Genomic DNA, 22,607 nt, shown 5'->3' on the forward strand with positions numbered 1-22,607 from the left:
TGTATTTGAAATTGTATTTAGGGATTGACCCATTAATTGATTAAAGATACATTTTTCAAGTTAAATCTGCCTATTACATGGCTTTCTTTAGGCCTTAAATGTTAAATGAATTATTGTTTATACATTTATTAACATGACAAGCCTATAATCAACTCTCTAGAGTATCGGATGGCAGAGATTTAAATGGATTTAAACAATCACGAGATTTAAAAATTTAGTGATAAAATGGACAAGTCTCATTTGTTAGGTACCATTGCTACGATAATGAACGATCTACACTATATCTTCAACAGTCATAACTTTGCTTAGAATAAAGTAATTTGAATGAAATTTTCAATATATTCATATTTCATTATCTATTTTTGAACTATTATAACAAGAACGTCCAGTTCTTCATCTAAATCTTACATAATGCATCTTTAAGTTGTCATGAAAATCGACCATGTTGCAGATAAAATGGTCTGAGGCATGAATTAAGTGTTGGAAAAAACACTAAACACCATATAATAAACTTTATTTCAAAAGGGGGATCACGTGGCTAAGTGGGTAAGACGCTGGCTCGCTAGTCTGGAGGTCGGGTGTCCGACCCCTGCACTGGCCGAGAAAGTTCATCCAGATTTTCCGGCGTGGTTCCCCCTTGTCAGTGATGCATGACGGAGGGCCTGACAAGGACAGCTGTCTAGTCCTTCGGATTAAACGAAAAACCGAGGTCCCGTGTATACATTGGAATGCACGTAAAAGATCCCTTGGCAGTTGGAATTCGATATAAGAGTAGGCGATAGTGCCGCTGCCCGGGCAAAAATTCCCTCATAGCACACTGTATGTATGGCGTATGCCCGTCTTCATTAGCCCAGCAAAGGAGCAGAACCCCATTTCATTTCATTTCATTTATTTCAAAAGCATTTAAGTAAATCATATTAGTCTGGAGGCTCAGTGACGGGGTGGGGGGTGGGGATTAAATGGGCACAAAACCAAATATTCTATAGTAAAATTTTGCCTAGAATACGTTGGTGAGTGGTAATTAGTCCGCCGTTTGCACTGAATCTGAAAGTGAATGCACAGCCATTCTTGTATCATGAAAACATGCTGAATATGATCGAAAGTAATCACCCTTTCAATAAAAATGTAAACTTGCTAAATTCACCTTTGTTCTTTGTGACCCTGGAGGTCAAAAGGTCAAATTTTCCATTTTTGCACTAGGAAGATTTAAGGCAATAAATTTCAGCGTAAAATATAAAACCAAAGCGAAACCTGTTCTAATTAATAATATCATGATACAAGAATGGCTGCGCATTAACTTTCAGTACAAATGACCTCATTTGACCTTTGACCCTGGATATCTCAAAAACTCCCCAACGGCGGACTGATTACCACTTGGCATTGTATTCTGCGCAAAATTTTAGGGGTCTGGTTTTGTGCACATTTGATGGACACCCCCTGAAGCTGAGCCTCCCGTCTATATGTATACTTTGGAATAGTTATCAGATCATTACAAAATTTCCAATCTCCATAGTTTTGTTAATACATGTGACAGTATTATTGTCATTACAGATATCATAAAGTTTACACTCTTGACCCTGTCCACTCCAAGAAAATGATTGGCAGTTATCTTTCATAAGACATAATCCAGCACATTTTACTCGTGATTTGGTTGTTGAAGATTTCATATGTACAAAACCGAACTTCAGTTTTTTTCTAAATTTTACACTTCTTATCCCTGTAATGACAGAAAAATATCTTAAGAATAGGTTATTATAAATTGGTGGCCATTATAAAGTCATTTTAGAAGCTGCTGCAGTTTAGAGGAAACACACGTGTTAAAGACACCTGTTGGACTAGTCACTTATTAAGGGTCATGTTTGGGGTGCCTCAATCTGATTAAATACAGATCTATATTTTCTTTCAGTATTTTGTTTGAAAACATAATAAATGAAATGAAATGGAATGGGGTTTAACGTCCTACTGTTCTGCTCCTAAATTGGGCTAATGAAGATGGGCATACGCCATAGAGTGTGCTATGAGGGAAATTTTGCCCGGACAGCGGCACTACGGCCTGCTCTTATATTGAATTCCAACTGCCAAGGGATCTTTTACGTGCATGCCAATATGTACACAGGACTTAGGTTTTTCGTCCCATCCAAACGACTAGACAGCTGTCCTTGTCAAGCCCTCCGTCCTGCATCACTGACAAGGGAAAACCACGCCGGAAAATCTGGATGAGAAATGTCAAGTCTTATAATGGGTTCTAGCTGCAAGTGGGATCACTCACCACTGTATATTGATTTACAGTCAGACTTGGGAGCCATCTTATTACATGAGCACAATGGACAGATTCCAGGGCCTGTAAAATTTTGTGCCCCAAGATTTAATTTGGAAATTAAAATTAGAGTTTCATATTGCCTCAGATATTTTTAAAATGGCCCTGATCAGACTAACTAGTGACATGTCCTTTACCATTCCACTGTAATACACTGTAATTTGGTCTTATTCTTCATATGCACCTACCTTCTACATCAGTTTATGACAGTTTTAATTAAATGGGAAAGGAATATTGATTTATATGGTGTCAACACCATACTTCAGTCATTTGAGGGGATTGTGTGGCCGAATGGTTTAATGTGTGCACTTAAGATAATATAGGCTGTCATTGATTCAAGTAGGGTCGCCTGTCCAACCATGTGGGTTTTCTCTGGGTGGGTCTTCTCTTACTGCTAAACACCCCTATGCACAAGTACGTGACAAGGAGTAGGGTCGCCTGTCCAACATAGTGTGTTTTCTCTGGGTTTTGAGATTTCCTCCCACTGCTAAAGACCTTATGCGCAAGTGAATTATTGAAATAAAATTTAACCATGTTAGTCCCAATATGACCTAGTTTGAATCAAGTGGAAATTATACCTCCCCCCACCCCCTTCACTCTCTCTGACATATGACTACCCCTACCTAGACTGTGCGATATGAAGTGGGACTTACCCAGACAGTGGCATTTTTTCTTACCCTCTCAGCAGAATAACTAGACACAAGTTAGTCTGTCAATACCTCAGGAATACCCTGAGAAAGGAACCTAAAATATCCTAAAGGTTTAGTATCTAGGAATGGTAGTTGTTGACTTGCAAACTTCTTTCCTACATTCCACATCTTGTGGTATAATTCTCTCCAAGTCTCAACCAAACAAAATGAATGAATAACTAAAGGTGTTTGAAGTCATACTTTTTTGCACCTACCCTCCTAATGAAGACCGGCACCAATCAAAAACAACCAATTATAATACCAGTATAAGTTATTAGATCATATATTTACCCATTTCTTGTAAGCATACACCATTAGTACAGAGTTGATGTTTATTATTCCACACAAGACCAGGTAAACAATCAAAATAAACAGCTATATTGTCTTTACACTGTATATAACCATAAGATGTTGAATTATTGATATAATAGCCATCTGCTTTATACATACAAATATTCCCACTACTTGAAACAAAGCATAAACGAACCAAAGTTAAATATGCATTATGTAAAATCTAAATTGCAGGTTTGTTTTCTGGCTTCAAATCTTATATAAATTATTATTTAGACAATTATTCACATGACAAACCTATAATCAACTCTCTAGAACATCGCCTAGAATAAAGTAATTTGAATGAAATTTTCAATATATACGCCCACATTTTCATGTGTTTTATTTTAGCAATGTAAACCATATTGGGATATTTACAGGTTTTATAGAAATAGAATCTTAACTAATCCTAATAATTGTTGTAAATAAATAGGAGTTAGGGCCTACTATGTAAATTGGGGGGGGGGGGCGGACCCCCCCCCACCCATGTGTGACACCCATGCTTGTGGACACTCTAGAGGTCACAATTTTCATCTGATTTTGATGAAACTTGAACATGTTTATAACCCAACGATCTTAAGCTTCCTTGCCATATTTGTGCGTATCAGATCGTAATTTCCTGGAATATGGCCACAGGATGTACGAAAAATTGCGATTTTAGCTTGTGGTCACTCTAGAGGTCACAATTATTATCTGACTTAAAATATCGTTTGAATATATGTAATATTGGTTGAGTTCATATATGTGAAAATCGAACCAAAACTGCTGGACAAAATGGCCGCGCCTCGTACACAAATAGTGTAAACATATGGTATATCAAGGTTGTGGACCCTGTAGAGGTCACAATTTTGATCCACTTGACACAAATTAGGTCATTTCGGGACTAACACATGGTTCAATTTTATTTCAATAATTTGCTTGCGCGTAGGGGTCTTTAGCAGTGGGAGGAAAGCGGAGGACCCGGATAAAACCCACAAGGTTGGACAGGCAACCCTACTCCTTGTCAGGTACAACTGGGGAATCGAAACCACAACAGTTGACCAGCGTGGAATCGATTCCCCGGTTGTACGCGACAAGGAGTAGGGTCGCCTGTCCAACGAATTATTGAAATAAAATAGAACCATATGTTAATACCAAAATGACCTAATTTGTGTCAAATGGACGTTAAGCCCCATTTTTCTCTCTCTCAAAGGTATCCTTTCATCTCATAAAATATATGAAAAGTCTGTAGCAATGGCAACAGGAAGTGAAAGGAGTCTTGAACCCAGTAAGTATTAATGGTATTATGAGAGAGCTACCAAGGAAAAACATTTAATTTGTTGGAAAATATGAATTCATGTTTTTTTTTAAAAATTATCCAATAAAAAGACCCACTCTATACATACTTGTTAAACCCTTTTCTTCAATGATTGAAAATTTAAACAGATATTTAACTTACCTGGTATTAAAGTAGATAATTAATAGGGTTAGAAATGAAACTACACCCATCATTGTATCCATTAATTACTATACTACCAATACATGTAGTTCTTCATCGACTAGATTCGGTGTTATGTCAGTCTGTATATTTGATTGGGGTTCAATAATGTAAACTCATTTCAGTAATAAAGACTTGTGACTGATCAGAACTTGTTGGGCAAATAAATTATTGTCATGTTGTTGAGGATTTTCAAATGTGCCACATTCTAGGATGGAGGAACAAAATAACGTCCACCTTTATATACACACACACACATATATTATAATCAGGCACTAGACATTCCAAAATCTTGGTCCCCAGCCCAATCTACTTGCAGTATTGCACTGTCATTGCATGAGATAATCCCTGTCTCAATTATTATAATATACACATTGGTGCACACATAAACAAACCCTTAGCAGTTGTAATTCGATGGTAACCCTGTCCAGATAAAGAGAGAGAGAGAGAGAAATGGGGTTTAACGTCCACTCGACACAAACTAGGTCATTTCGGGACTAACATATGGTTTAATTTTATTTAATTAATTCGCTTGCGCGTAGGGGTCTTTAGCAGTGGGAGGAAACCGGAGGACCCGGAGAAAACCCACGAGGTTGGACAGGCGACCCTACTCCCTGCCACGTACAACCGGGGATTGGAAACCACGCCAGTTGACTCAATGACAGACTTTATGATACAGCGCGCGCACGCTAACCATTCAGCCATCCAACCCCCCTGTCCAGATAAAAACCCAACACTTTCATAGTATATATATATACATCATTTTTATTATGTCTCTCTTGCGCCCCAAAAACTATTTCATAAAGTTTTTATGTAATTCTGCTGTTGCATCAACCAATACAGACTATTCACAACATAAAATATACATAATATCTGTGCTTTCCTTATAAATAAAAACAGTGAGTATCAAATAATATACAATATTTCTGTTTCTCTAAATGGTTTATGTACTGTATTTTGATCATCAAAATCAATCTTTCTCCTTTAAATATAATTCAAGAATAAATTGCATTGCTTTCATGATTGCAGTTCAGTTGAATAGTGATCATTACTATAACCTTCATCAATATTCCAATTAAAATCTAAATTGACACTATTATCATAATGCCATCCACTGATTCTAATTACTAAGAAGATACCATGCACTGCTGAACTTATAATCAAGCGTTGGGCTTTGTTATGCTATTACTATTTCTCTGCCTGTTAAATTCTTAAAAGGTGTTCATCAAATTTTCTAATAATTACAAAATATATTTTGTCTCCACAGATTCTCCAGACACATCACAGACTAAATAAAGCTATGTACAATTGCTTATATAAATATTAGAAATAATAACTGATAATTGACAGGAAATGTAAGAAGTTTTAAGCTAATAACAAACAAATAATTACTAAGTCTAATTTAACAGTTATCATTTGCAATGTATTATTATAAAATAACTTAAAAATAAACCAACAATATGTTACAGAACACTGAATCTTTTCAGTTCTCCTTACACTTGCTTGAAAAATTGGTAGTCATAGTAAATATAAACTGTTTTGATAAATGAAAAATCCAATAATTTAGAAAATCTATCAAATGTTAAAAAGAACATTGTACCAAACTTTTCTAATTATATGAATGAAATTTAAAATCGAATTGTCAAACCAAATAAGATTTTGAATCTGTCTTGGGATGAATTAGATTTTTACTATTGTCATGCTTTTTAATTGAGGGGGGTGGGATATATAATTTCATGCCATTAACTTGTGGTTCCTGATTATAGTGATATGTAACACGTGCCAATGATCACACAGCCAATCAATAACAATCTTTTCACATCAATTCATTAACAAGTGTACTTGGAGGCCAAATCAATTTAATTTTTTAGTCCTTCTGAATCTTGATACACTTTAGGTGAGTGTATGTATTAACATTTCAAAATCATAAAAACTTTGAGCTAATAGATTTGAAAAGACTAACTAAGTACTTTTGTTTTCATTCTTAAATTCCTTCCTACCATAAGATATAGATAGCAAAGTTTTAATGTGTTCAAGAAATAAAATTCAAATTGGTGTAGCCTTATACACAGTCAAACTTCAATCATGAGCCAAATAAACCCATACTAAATAGTATTACCCCAAACTTGAATATTATGTGAGCTTTAGGAGATCGAGGTATAAGACTACCAACAATTACAAAGCGTCTTTCATTAAAATTATACAAATTTCTATAAAACAATAACTAAAGCAAATGAATATAGAATAAAACGGTTTGTAAGTGGGTTCACAAAATCAAATTACATATTTACAATAAGAAATGTTATTATTTTATACAATATACATTTACTATAAATATGTGCCAATATTGTACTTATTATACCTGTTGAGCTACGTACTGGTTTCACACCTCATATATCTAATGATATATATAAACATACATACTTATATACTACATCTAGGATGATACACCATAATAACAATGCTTGTTATATAATATGCCAATTCATACAGTTTATTGTAATTCTCATTGTACACATGTCGTAACATGTTTTGGTCACTTTCTTCTACCGTCATATTGTATGTTTCTATCTTAAAACATGTCTCCACAAATATTTGTCCAATCATAAGCCAAATATTAACCATACTTAAACAGGCATTATGCAAGAGTTAAACCTGCCTATTGCTGGTCCTTCTTTTGGCCTTAAATGTTATATAAAATTTTAATTAGACATTAACTTACCAAGACCATAATCAACTCTCAGTGCCATCGGATGGCTCTGATTTTAAGTAGATTAGAACAGTTCGCCCATTTAATGATTTAATTCAAAAATGGATAGTCAAGACTTTGTTTATCTTCTTATTGCAATAACTCAGCTCAGTAATTTGACTAAAACTTTCAAGCTATCCCCTTTTCATTACCTATTTTGTAACTATTATAGCGAGAACTGTCAGATCTATATCTAATTTTACATAATGCCCCATTAAAGTAAAGATGCTTAATCAAAAATAGAAAATGGCCATCACACAACAATTTCATAGAAATGCATGTGTATGATAGAGTAATCAGTATTTTAAGGTTTTTTTTAAATGTCTCGAGCAAGACATTTTATAATATATTAATACAACACTCAGATTATATATTACTTAATATCCTCTTCGCGACCTTTTAAACTACACAGAATGTGGAGTACTGAAAGTTTCTAAATAGAATCAACCCCATTCAAGACTTTAATTTTAGATGATATTCTTCATTACATTATCTGCCTTCTTCTATACTATCTGTATCATCCTAGAGTTAAATAGAATGAATAAAATATTATAATGAACATATGTATTACATCTTTTTAATCAATATTAAAATAACACCAATTTATTACAGTTTTATTTATAATGTGGAACATGCCCAGTTTTATAAATTACAAATACCATATTCAACCAAAAAAAACCACTTCTACTTTAATCTTATAGTGCACACACTTTGTTTTATTACTTAAAAGTTTACAGCATGAAAAAATGTGCCAAGTTTTACAAGTTATAATTCCTGTTTCTGTCAAATTCTGAATTATGTCTTTGACATTATAATTCTAACTGGAATCCCTGTCACTGATTAACAGTACTCTAATTTTGGAATTACCATTTTTTTGTGACTAGTAACCCAAGGGTGCTTATTCTGTAGAATACAGTAGTTTTAATGCATGATATATTACATCAAATTTTTTAATTCTATTCCTTTAAATCTAATATCAATCTTGTCTCATCTCAAAGTTTGTCTCTTACAATACATAGTATACATTCACTAAAATCCCTTTGCTAAACAACCAAGTAAATTTAGTTCATATTTCGAGCCAAATGAAAAAATAAAACTCCCAAAATTGGTTTTTCAGTTGTGCCAAAGATCAAAATCCGCAAAGGTTGGTCCCAGATTTCTTCCAAATTTTTGTACAGTCGAAGAACATTTTTAAAAATAACAATACATTGGTGTCAATCAAATAATTTTACACTTTACTGAAAATAATTACAAATGTATTAAAAAAAACTGTTCTAAATAATATTGATGGTTTAAAATTGTTGATACTATTATAAGTAATTAAATGAAATATTACTATATCTAAACAGCTTGAATATCAAACTTGAAGGGTTTTACATTGGAGAAGGAATCGGTTAAAAATACATTGATATTTGTGATATGAACAGTATTTACATGATAATTACCGGTATATTAAAGAATTATAATATACTCTGTCGGAGCATAGTTACTAAAACAAATAAATCATATGCTTCGAAAGTTTTGAAGGAAGAGAAATATGTTTTATGGAATCTATAACAGGTAGTTAATCATGTTGACAATAAATTACAAATCATTATACCACCGCTAGCACAACATGACAATATTCTTACTTTCTCTAAAATATTAACATTAAATTATTAACAGCCAATACTGTCAATTTTTTATAAATACATCAAACGAAGCCAATTTCGTATATAATATTGTTTTTCTGGTCAAAAGGAGAATTTAATGGCATTAATATATAGTCAGACAAATATTCAAATCATTAATTTACGATAATTAAAATAACACATCACGATGTCCATTTTTTATAAGGACATCATATCACAGTTAAGGTTGCAGCGATAAACAAAATAATAACTTCGTATATCACGTGTAACGCCAAGCAAATTTCTTTTTATCGTGATACTACAATATGTTTCAAATATTTTTGATGAAGCTAGTAACCAATTTATTTTTTTTTCCAGAAGTAATGTAAATAGGTATTGCTTTCAATTTTCAGTCAAATTGAATCAAATTTTGTAATATCATCGAAGACTTATTGTTCATGTATCGTTGCAACCCTAAGTACAGCTAAAGCTTTAGCAATTTGGATGAACAAAGTTGACAAATATTTTAAGTCATCACGATACAATCACAACAAGTAGGAAACAGATATATGGATATTTTTTTTTCATGTAGGAATACTGAAAATTATACAGTTTAAGATGAGTAGTTATTGTAAATGTCTACCCTATATATAACAGCTATTTAGTGAAGAGACAGTGTATAAAAGCCATGATTTATGAGAATTAAAGTTAGTCTTTGGTGAACGATTTTCAATGACAATTTTTAAATAAAATGAAATTAAAATTGTAAAAGATGAATAGTTCATCTGCGTTAGTACTACTTGTGGTGATTATAAAGAAGATGAAGAAATTTCTAATAAAATACACTGTGATTGATTCGCTATAAATAGAGGCAGATGTGGAATGGCTTTTTCTTTTCACTTGGCAGAACCAGACATCAAGGGGAGATAATCCACCAATAATCACTGGATGTTAAACCCTGATTTGTCTAGCCCACCCACAAATACAAATAACCAATGAATATGAACAACTAGCAAGCACAGCCTTCCTTATTTGGTGTCTGATCAGTGTTGAGTGGATTACGAGGTGTGGCAGGTTTATGCTGAACACCTGATTCTGCAGCATTCAGATCCAAGCTGGAACACAAATACAAATATATAACTAAGTAAATGAAATAACTGGTGTCAATGGTTAAGAGACAGTGAAATGTTGAACAATTTTGAGGTTAATTAAAGGGGCCCACGCACAATGGATCATTTGTCGGGGAGGGCCTTATTTATTGTAGTTGTTCAAATTTCGAATCATGTCTCCAACAAAGACTGTTATAAAAGATAGCATCTGGAAATAGATTGCCTATCAATAGCGAAATAACTGACAAAGCTTGGGGGGGGGGGGGGGGGGGGGGGAACAACCTTATAAACAGTTTCACCATCACATCGCTGTTCCATTTTTCTATTCCCAGATGTAGAATTATCAATTTAACAAGCGATTCTGAGGTGAAGAAACACAAGCGAGTCTGGACAGACAGATGTCTGGACGGACAGAGGCGCCAGCATAATACATCAAGTGTTTATTTGTACACTTTAAATTTAATGTAAAATAGTTATAACAAGCATTGTCTCAAGATAGAAATTTGGTGGTGTTAAATAGCTCCTGCTAAATATATGGCGAACACATTTTATCACTTCAGTGTGATTTTCAGGTGTCAAGGCCCATGTAGGGCTGTACAATTTACTGCAAACTCTCTTAAAGCATGGTTTTCATAATTATTAATATTGATGTCCATCTTACCTGCCATCCTGAATATTCTGATAAATTTTCTTTGCCGTATCTAAAAAGGCATCTTCTACATTTTCACCTCTAAAAAAGAAAAACCGATGTTACTACATTTTAAATAACAATTCATTATGCTGTCCTTTCATCCTTTCAGCCATGACCTACCAATTGGCCATGTCCACTAGGAGAGGAGACAGCAGACTGTCATCGCTAATATCATATTCAGAGTTAGGAGATTAAATAGTAATTACACATTACAGTCTAAAAGCCTAACAAGCTGATTTGTGACCTGTAAATGTTTAAGTATTTTATTTAATGAAAATTTAACACCAAAACTGTCCTATTATTTCTAATATAGATGATTTTCAATAATATTTTAACATAATAATAAAAACTTACGTCTTAGCACTACATTCTAAGAACATCAAACCTGTCAGACAGAGAAAAGCATGATATATTCTTGACTCACATCAAATACTGTGAATTTTCAGTGTGTTTAATAAATTTAAAATAAACATTAACTATTATCTATTACTAATAAATCACACAAAAATATGTCTCTTCGGAGATAAGGCAAAACAAAAGAGGAATTGTTTTCAATTTGGTTCGAGAAAATCATTTTTGGAACAAATCATGGATGCTACTTTGCTTGTATATATTCCCGACATGTCCTACGCAATTTTCCAATTGTCCGACCAGGTATATACCCAATCGGACATCAAGATATGGTGAATAATATTCAAAATTTCAAAATATATTGACTGTACTGAGTGTATAACTACTACACATCTCGATTAGGGTCATCTTGTTATGCCCCCTGCTTTTGTTCTCAGGGTTGAAACAGTGAAGTATGGGGATTATCAAATACAAAAGGATCAAAACTAAAGTCTGCTTCACAGAAATGTGGTTTACAACAAAAGGGAAACTCAACAAAAACAACTTTATAATTATATAGTTTACTACATTTACCATAATCTACATGGAATAGACGAAAAATATTAAAAGCAAATCATAAACCTACAAAATGTGAAATAGCGTCAGCATATTCAATAGCACTCTTTTACTCCCGTCAACAATTTGATTCTTAGATCACACAGTGTTTAACTCTTCTGTATTTTCGCCTTAGAAATAAACCGTACACGAACTTGAGCGTTTGCAATTTTTAATGATGTTGTATTTGGAGTTATAGATATCCTTATACAGTGACAGTGAGTTTCTAATCACATATTTGATTGATTCATGAGTTAGTTAATTCTGAATGAAAAATAGCGAGGCACACCTTTGCTTTTGTATTCATAACACAAAGTGCTACATAACATAAAAATATTCGTAGTTGAAATCTATCAAAGGGAATGGAAGCTTATTGACCGTATTTCTTTAAGCTTAAAAATGACTTTTGGTGACCTAATTCTGGCCTCTAAATAGTGCCTACATAAATAATAATTACCATTTTCATCTGCAAACTGTTTAGCTTCTTCAAATGTTACATCTCTCTGAGCATCCAAATCACATTTATTACCAATCAAAAATATAACCTGAAAAAGATTAATATAATTATCAAAAGTATACATTTCTTACCGATCAATAAGTATAACCTAATGGAGATCAACATTGTTATCGATCAAAAATATAATCTAATGTAGATAACCATCATTGTTACTGATCAAAGGTATAACCTAAAGAAGGTCAACATCATTGTTACTGACCAAAAACATAATCTAATGTAGATAACCAGCATTGTTACTAATCACAAGTATAACCTCATAAAGATCAACAAAATTGTTACTGATCAAAAACATAATCTAATGTAGATAACCATCATTGTTACTATCATAAATATAACCTAATATAGATAAATGTCATTGTTACCGATTAAAAATACAACCTTATGTAGATAAATATCATTGTCACTGATTAAAAATACAACCTTACGTAGATAAATATTATTGTCACTGATTAAAAATATAGCCTAATGTAGATAAATATCATTGTTATGGATAAATGTTGGGACCCAGAGATCAATTCAAAACTAGTCTACTTATTAAAACCCCATTTTCATACATGGTTACAATCGATCGCCTCTAGCCTCTACTTAACTATACAATTTAACAGTAAGGCTGATGTCCCCTGCCGAAATCCCAAAATAAACAGATGACACATATTAATTAATTGCACATTTTACTTTTTCAAACGTATCGAGTAATCAAACTGATTATCAATGCTTAGTCTAAGCATAAAATGTTCACGATCTAACTCAGGTCAGGTTTTGACGTACCTGATACTGGTAGTGATACTATACACTAACTTTCATCACTCTCCATCAGTTCGAATCAAAGTTATCTTGTCTCAAAGCACCGACCAATGAAATTGCTTAGCTCTGCTTAGCTTTAACGTGAAATATTAATCATTGACCTCAGTCAAGACATTCGCCTAATGAACATCTCAATTAAAAGCAGAGTTGTTATGTTCCAAAGTCTTGACCAATCAAATTGCTTATCGCTCTGCTTACCCTGAGCAGAAAATGCTCATTATCAAACTTAGTCAAGGTACTGATGTAATAAAACTATACACTAGGTTTAATCACTATCACTTAATTAGAACTAAATTTATTGTGTCCCAAAGCATCAACCAATTAAATCGCATATGTCTGCTTACCAATATGCTCATCTTCAAACTCCATCAAGACATTCACCTAATAAACACCTATATCCAGTTTGAACATTCTAGCTCAATTAGAAGGAAAGTTATTGTGTCCCAAACAGACGGACAGACAGGGTACAATTATACAACCGCCCATACAGATTAGTGAACAGGTGTAGAAGCCACAGAGAGAGAGAGAGAGATGGGGTTTAACGTTCACTCGACACAAACTAAGTCATTTCGGGACTAACACATGGTTCAATTTTATTTCAATAATTCGAATTCGCTTGCACGTAGGGGTCTTTGGCAGTGTGAGGAAACCGGAGGACCCGGGGAAAACCCATGAGGTTGGACAGGAGAACCTACTCCTTGTCACGTACAACCGGGGAATCGAAACCCCGCCAGTTGACTCAATGACAGACCGTATGATACAGCGCAGCGTGCACGTGCTAACCATTCGGCCATACAACCCCCCTAGAAGCCACAGTATCTCATGATTGGTGTTATAGCCATCAACAGAGGATTATATTGAATGTTAATAATGAATTAATAATGAATTTCTGATAGTAGTAGAACAATTAAAGTTATTGTTATGTGAGAATCTTATCATTCTCTATTTGTGCACCCACATATTGTTTACGTGACATAAGAATTTTCTAGAACAAAGCTACTACAGCTGTATTACGATCACAATCAGTGTAAGCAAATTTTTAGATCTTTTTAGAAATAAAGGCAATCGGGTCAGATCCATTGTCGTATTTAATAATAATATGAATCTAATTTACAAAGTTTCTGTGCTTTGTCAGTCAGAAATTTTAAGTGGAAGCCCAGGTCAAGTCAACTGAAAACTAAAATAGATTGATATTGAACATTATCTGATAACAATACTTACTGTATTAGGATTAGTAAGATTTCTAGCATCTGTCAACCAACTGCTTAAATGATTATATGTACTTCTCCTGTAGATTAAATTTAGAGTAAATTTCATTTATATACACATATGCTCCCATACCAGAAATTTCCATTAATATGTTAGGCCATACAAAAAAAAAGAGAGCCCCTCACAGCATCTTGTCTGAAAGGAAAACTTGGATATTGACCAAATTTTTTAAGGATCCTTTGTGCTTTGAAAAAATCTGATCTCTATCGTTTTCACAAGCTTGAAACGATTAAATCTGTAGCCTCTACTGTGTTTGCAAGGTTTTCAGCAAAGTGGGGGTAACTCCAGAATGGAAGATCGCGGAATGCTGATTATTGATAGGGTTAGTCTCTCTCATGGTGCTTCACACCAAGTTTCAAAAGCATTTGTTTACACGTGCAGCCTCTATCGCATTCACAAGCTAATTGTTGACTGACGGACAGGAGCAATGACATAATGTGGGCATATAAAAATCATTCTAATTCCCAGACAATCCTTAAAAAAAATCTGATGCAGAAGGAATGTTTTTATTTTGTCAAAGGGATCATGTTGCTAAACATAAAACAAACCTTGTTATATCGTAAACCATTAAAGCGCCAGCAGCACCTCTATAATAGCTTCTAGTTACAGCTCGAAATCTTTCTTGACCAGCTGTATCCCAAATCTGTAATTTAATCTTTTGACCGGCTACTTCAATTATTCTGTAAAAAAAAGAAAAAACCCATCTATGTTTCAGAATCAGATACATCATCTATAATATGTATAAATCAAAAATCTTTTTATATTACAGAGGTGGTTTATTAAAGAACAAGAGAGAAAGTGGAAAAAAACATCCTCCACAGGATGTGTGAAAGTTTTAGATTATTTATTCAAATGGATATCACTTGTTTGCTTACTTACATTTACATTACAAACTGTAATAATACATGTAAACTTACATTGTGGAATATGAATGTTTAACATATATAAATTAGTAGTTTTAAAAATAATATAGTTCTTCTTTCAAATCCAGCAAGCTTTATCAAAATAATTTTTTTCCTTATTATTTTGTTGTCCTCCAATCCATACAAAAGTGTGCGAAATTATACAGACAAATAACCAAAACGTGCTGTTATTCGAAAGTCTAGTACAGTGTAGTTCAAAATTTCAACCAACGGTTTAAACTATTTTCAAGGTATAAATTGTTGTTGACATCGGTTAACTACAACTATTAAGCTATAGCGGAACGACTGAAATAGCAGAATTTGCTCAAACAAACAGAAAAAAAAATGCCTGCTAATTGTTTACATCACGTGGTTTGTTTGACACTCGGAAAGTGAGAGATATTTCATCTGCTTGAATGTATTTGTGCGTGCTGGGTCTGCCGACAGTGTTTTTAAATATTTCAACGGACTTGTGGCACATATATATTCAAATAAATATATAAATTTCCAAAGTGTGTCAACGTCAGTCACCAAGGTATCAGAATATCAGATATCGCTATAGTAATGCCGTATACAGATTTGAGCCCAGCCAAGAGGAAATGGAAAAAAAAAAGGAAAAGTCGTTTACGTTGACATCATGTGCCAAAATGCACTATATTATGTCTCACATGCCCACAATTTTGGTCTGTTTATGTTGAAAAACACTGTCAGCAAGCACAAAAACATCAAAGCAGATGAAATACCTACATGTCACTTGCAAGTTGAGAAACAAACCATGTGATAAAATTAACACACTTATATACTACTTCTGAATTTTATTAACATGCTACGTTTCAATACACATACAGGTATCGCTATCAAGCAAGATTTATTTGCTTTGATAGCGATACCTGTATGTGCATTGAAATGTACCTTCAGAAGTAGTATATCCATATAAGTATGTTAATTTTAGTATAATCTATTTCTATATGTCTTATATTATTAAACCATGTGATGTAAACAATTAGCCATGTGGCGTGAATTGGGTTACAACGTACTGTTCAGTATGAAAGAATTTATCCAACGGCTTTGTGTACTAGAGAGAGAGAGAAATGGAGTTTAACCTCCATTCAACACAAACTAGGTCATTTCACGACTAACACATTGTTCAATTTTTATTTCAACAATTTAATTGCGCGTAGGGATCTTTAGCATTGGGAGGAAACCGGAGGTTGGACAGGCGACCCTACTCCTTGTCACGTACAACCGGGGAAAATACTATGGGAAATGCAATAAACATTTTCTTAGGGTTATTCTGAAATTTGACCTTACTAATATGACATGCGTACATATAATTATGAGAGAAAAAACCCAGTTAGTACCTTGTTCCAAATTCTACTCCTATTGTGTGTGGGCAATCTGCCATAACTGAAATAATAATCATACATATACCATTATAAATTGTGCAGTTCCCGTGTCTTAATTATACATTAGACTACTTCTAATTACAACTAATATTTCAGTAATAAAAGATATTATGCACATAATTACACTTAAAATTAATTACTACTAAAGCCATTAAATAGTTTTCATGATTGAAGACAGATGTGTAAGTTTAGAAGAGACTTAGATTGAATAATTTACCTATCATCCTTAATCATTTATTTATTTTTTTAAAAATCACAGAAATAGTTCCAAGCTGGAACTTCAGATTCAACTTACATTTCTTCTCTGTGAACTGATGTAATAAACATGATTTTCCTACCCCCATATCACCAATAATAATATATTTAAATATATAACTGTAATTATATGGTCCGGCAGCCATGTCTGCTGCTTTGTGGCTGAAAATAAAATCAAATTAAAATTCATCAGAAGTTGGCCAGGCAAGTAACCATCCTCGGTATCCCCAGTGGTCTTATTCTGTTCTACTCCACTAAACCCTGGGTTAATCCATAGGGTTTCCACAATTTCAAATTATCTACCCTGACCTTGATTGTAGCTAAAGTCTACGAACAAATCAAAAGATAGGTTTTCAGGCAATGAAACATATGCCCACAGCAGCTAAGACGTCTGGACAGTCAGCAAGTGTTGTCGCATATTTTTTCTTTCGTCAGTAACGAGAACATTTACAACACATGAAGATCTGATTACGAGTAATAACCCATGAAGTAATGATCAGAAAACATTAGAATTTGTTTCGATTGTTTGTCTCATGACTTTAAATAATTTCTATTAACTTTAGCTTCTAGATTGAATGAATGAATGTAATGGAGTTTTTTTAGCCTCTAGTGCGTCCACAATATTTTTCAGAGTGATCAAGGGCCTTAACTCTGGCAGTAATTATTGCAAATCGTTGAAAATGAGTAGGATGCTTTGTTTCATGACCTTAAACACTGTGTATAGTAAGTTTGAAGTCAATCAGATATTAACTTGAGCCTCTACCAAATTTTTCAAAGAGATCAAGGGCTATAACTGAGGCAGTAATTAACGAACATATGGTAGTTGAAAATCAACAGGCTTCTTCGTCTCATGTGCATAAAAATTTAAACTTTAAAGTCAATCGGATATTAACATTAGCCTCTAGATTTTTTAAAGTGACCAAGGGCCATAACTCTGGCAGTAATTATTGGAAATTGCTACAATTCAATAGGCTTCTATGTCTCATGACCTAAAACACTGTGTATAACAAGATATTTCAAAGAGATCAAGGGCCATAACTCTGGCAGTAACTATCGGAAAACACTGAATATCAATAGGTTTCTTCATCTCATGACCTTAAAAACTGTGCATAAATTCAAAGTCAATCAGATATTAACTTTAGCCTCTACTGTCCACAAGATATTTCAAAGTTATCAAGGGCCATAACTCTGGCAGTAATTATCAGAAATCGCTGAAAATCATTCTTCATCTCATGACCTTAAACATTGTGTATAGATTTAAAGTCAAATGAATATTAACTTTAGCCTCTAGAGTGTCAATAGGTTTCTTCGTCTCATGACCTTAAACACTGTGTCTAAATTTAAAGTCAATTGGATATTAACTTTCGCCTCTAGAGCGTCCACGAGCAATCGTGGACGCCGGACCGACAATATTGAAATGGGGTCGTATAAAAACAGTTTGCAAACCAGTTGTTTCGCTTTTGTTATTATAAAGGTAGATTACCATATTCATGTTCATTTACTGAATGATTTATGTAAATAATGTATATTTCTAATTCATTTATATTTAATTGTATTATCAAAATCTGTGTTTTGCTCATTTCAAATATGTATAACATCCATATGTTTGACTTTTATTATTATTACTATTCGTTCTTTGTCTGAAATGTTTCATTCTGTTATGTTCATTATTACTGAACTTTTATTTGGCAGTTTGCTTCTCAATAAAACTTGTCTGTGATATCACCTTGGTTGAAGCGGGCGTTAAATAAAACTATTTCACACATACTTCTCAATAAAACTCTTGAACCTACATATATATATAAAAACGTCTGGTCTTCATTCTTATATTATTTATATATAAAATTGTAATTTGATGTTAATAAATATGCATTTCGTATAATCTGGACTTCTCTCGTTTAGGCTATCTTCTGGCTAATTCCTAACCTTGTCTCTTGAAGGGGAGCCATTTCATTTTGCTTACTTTATCTTATGAGGGTTAGTGGAGTAGAACGGAATGAGACCACGGACTATACCAAGGATGGCAGGTAACATGCAAGTTGCCAAAATATTTGTACTGTGAGTGTGACAGTACTTCATTTTGTATTTCAATATACATGTAAATGCATAAAAATGGTAAACAAAAGCTTTGAACTGCTAGTGTGTTAAACATTCAATAAATCTATACACATGGTCAGGTATCAGTTGGTTCAAATGGGATGTGGTCATAAAGGTCCTATGCCAAAAACAGGTTTGGTCAAAACGGACATACTTTAGTCATGATAACGGCCAAACAATTTGGTCATAACAGCGAATAAATTTGGTCATAATGGCCAAAACATTTAGTCGTAACAGCCAAACATTTTTAATTTAATGAAAAACAATTATTTAAATAAAACATCTATGTAGTGCTACAGTTATACAAACAATGTGTCCTGGAGGCATAACAACCCAAGCCAACCCGGAAAATTACATGCTGTAAAGTGTAATTGTAATTCAAGGGAAAGAGGTGAGTACTAATATTAATCAACTGATTGGATAATCCCTAATTAGGTACTTCACACCCTCTGATCTGATTAGGTGATATACATGTACGAGATAAACAGTAATCATTTATTTTTCAACAACTAAAGGTAAAAGAAATGCTCATTTCCAATCCATTCAGAGAAAATCCAGATAGAGCAGCTAACAGAATAAGAGAAAAAAACATGTATTGCGTTAGAAAATTTCTCAGTTATTTTTTTGTGTTGAAAGTTATAATTACAAATTACAATATCATGTTACAATATAACAAAATTTGTAATATTACAAAATATATTTTAGGTTAAGCTATATTTACAAATATATTTTAGGTTAAGCTATATTTACAAATATATTTTAGGTTAAGCTATATTTACAAATTTATTTTATAGGTAAATGAAGATGCAATACCTGATGATTTTTTACGTGCCGATATAAAAGTGAAAGGAGAAATACATGTTTTCAACCACGCGACAGTTGGTTTTGCTTGCTAAATCTGGACAATGGTTTATTGATGGGACTTTAAAATCGTAAAAAAGCCCTTTTATCAACACTGTAAATTATGTATTTAGATGTATTATGTTGTATGTGAAATATTATTGAAATACATTTTATAGTTTGTATGTTTTATACAATGTATTATGTATGTGAAATATTATAGTTTGTATTATGTTAAATGTCTATGTAAATTTACGTATTAAATTAATGTTTATGTAATGTATGTATAAATTATGATACATGTACTATATATAGTATTATGCAATATTTATGTTAATAAATATCATTTCGTAAATGGTATGTTTTTTTGGGCCGTTACGACCAATTTGATTGGCCGTTATGACCAAATTTTTTGGCTGTTATGACCAATTATTTTGGCCGTTATGGTTTAGGGCTGTTATGTCTATAACCCATTCAAATATCAGCAGCTTAGCAAAATCAATAAGCCTACAAAATCAAGTTTTGTGTTGTTAAATAACGAATATAACCATCAGTCTTAATTTATCTTTTGAGGTATCTGAAGTCATATGGATAATTAGCACATGGAGCCCTAAAGATTGCTAACATTTGTGATAGACCATCATTTATTCCGGACGGTAAACTTATGTTTGCTATGGCAGTACATTTTTATAAAAATAATTAACCTATCATACTATGATGAGACTTACGAACTGGGGGCAGAATAATTGACACTACAAATAATATGATAAATTGATATTGTTAATATACCTTTTTATCTGGGTTTAACTGACTTACCCCTTAAGATTTGATATTGACACTACAGATTTTTTCAAACCATTGCAACACTTAGTACAATAACATATGGGTGTGTCAAATCACGCCAATTACATGCTGGTTCCTATAACATGCAACATTACCGATCAATACAACTTACATGGTATTTTATATAAGATGGATTAATGATATTCTTCAATCGGTTCCACCCCCTTTCTGTATGTGCCAAACAGACTTCTTTTACTGTATTCAAACTGATGTTCCACAGCAGGAAAACAAATCAACACAACTGATACACACTGCAAAATAAAATGTAATCATTTACCATTAACTTTATTTTTAGACATGATTTTGAAGGTAAAATATTAGCTATGAAGATCATCATAGATAATGACGTTTCCAACCAAAACAAGAATGTGTCATGTTATCTTTTATAGTCATTATAGATCAAGAGTCAGACATCAAATACAAGGCCTATAAAATCTTCATTAAAATAAAGTATTGGTATACCACGTTTTTTATTTATTTAAATCATTAAAAAGATAAACATATGACTCATCAAATACATTAGGCCTATTGTTTTGATGTCCAGTCAAGTCGTCATTGCAGAAAAATGATAAATCGAATTTCCTTTTCTGTTTTCATTCGTTTATTTGAAAATTTTCGGCAAAATATCGAAGAAATAAAGCTTGACTAGTTACTGTGAAGCTTTATATGTGTGTTGTGAACGACAAATAAGGGCACTTACAGAAAACTATGAGTTGTTCCACGTTTTAAACGTTTTCGATGGTTATCACTACCTACACAAGTTCACAAAATGGCCGATACCTTTCGCCTCTAAAAGAACGCCATCTGCATTCAAGGGAGACAAATCCATTTAATGCGTCGTCCTCCTGGGAGACCACTATTTACAGCAAAAGCGATATCACCTCGGTGGAAGCGGACGTAAAATACAACTAACACACACATAGGCCTACAGCAAACAATAAAATATAATAAATAGATACCAATGTTTAATTAAGCTGCAATTATTAGACGATGGTCGTCATTTTACAAGATAAATAAAAAGTATTAACATATTATTCCACTCATCACAGTTTTCGACACAGAAACTCTTAGCTTCTTGTTTTAAAATTTTATTCATGCCAACAGGCGGCCAAAATTTCCACACGCCATTGAAGTAGTTAAAGAAAGGAACACTGAGAAAAGAAAAGAAAGTGCAAATGGCTCGCCCCTTTGTATCATTTACCATCTTTGTCGGGAAGCTAGCTGACCGTTGTTCCAAAACTCGCGGACAAAATTGCCACTATGCCTAACGGAGGCACCATGATGGTCGATGACCAGAATGGGAATTCTTAAGTTGCACATACCCTGGGGTTTAGAGGTTGTACGCCGCCGAAATCGCGGAAAAAGTCGGTTTAATTGAAATTTTTGCGGACAAAGTTAATCTTCGCTATGTCATATGAACACATCACGAAATTCCGATAGAAGACTGATTTGTTTCAAGTATGGCGGACAGGATTCTTCTTTCGTGATAATGGTGTCACAATTGACCTTTAAATAAGATGTGTCCTTCAGAACAAAAATTCACTCGGCTTCTGACTTCAGAACGCCCACTAGTGACCCGAGTACGTAGGTTTATTTCACATAAAATTATGACGGACAACTTTGATTTCCTTTTCATCTGATAGGGTATTGTCCTAAAGTAAATAAAACACAACTTCAGAACAAATAATCCTCTGGGTTCCTACTCCAGAACGGGTTCCAAGATGAACACATCACGAAATTCCGATAGAAGTCTGATT

General features: G+C 33.4%; 1 protein-coding gene across 1 annotated transcript; it reads right to left on the reverse strand.

The window, feature by feature from the left end:
* Nucleotides 1–5,550: 5,550 nt before the first annotated feature.
* On the reverse strand, nt 5,551–21,652 carry LOC126809729 (ras-related protein Rab-14). Its single transcript, XM_050534485.2, has 10 exons — nt 21,551–21,652; nt 20,963–21,101; nt 17,111–17,232; nt 16,771–16,816; nt 15,056–15,187; nt 14,460–14,526; nt 12,375–12,462; nt 11,327–11,357; nt 10,943–11,011; nt 5,551–10,287 (listed from the first exon to the last, which is right to left on the reverse strand). The coding sequence occupies exons 3-10, from the start codon at nt 17,214–17,216 to the stop codon at nt 10,182–10,184; spliced, it is 645 nt and encodes a 214-aa protein (XP_050390442.1). The 5' UTR covers nt 17,217–17,232; nt 20,963–21,101; nt 21,551–21,652; the 3' UTR covers nt 5,551–10,181.
* Between the last annotated feature and the right edge of the window lie 955 nt (nt 21,653–22,607).

The sequence above is a fragment of the Patella vulgata genome, chromosome 1, assembly GCF_932274485.2.
Source record: "Patella vulgata chromosome 1, xgPatVulg1.2, whole genome shotgun sequence".
In the NCBI taxonomy this organism is placed as follows: domain Eukaryota; kingdom Metazoa; phylum Mollusca; class Gastropoda; family Patellidae; genus Patella; species Patella vulgata.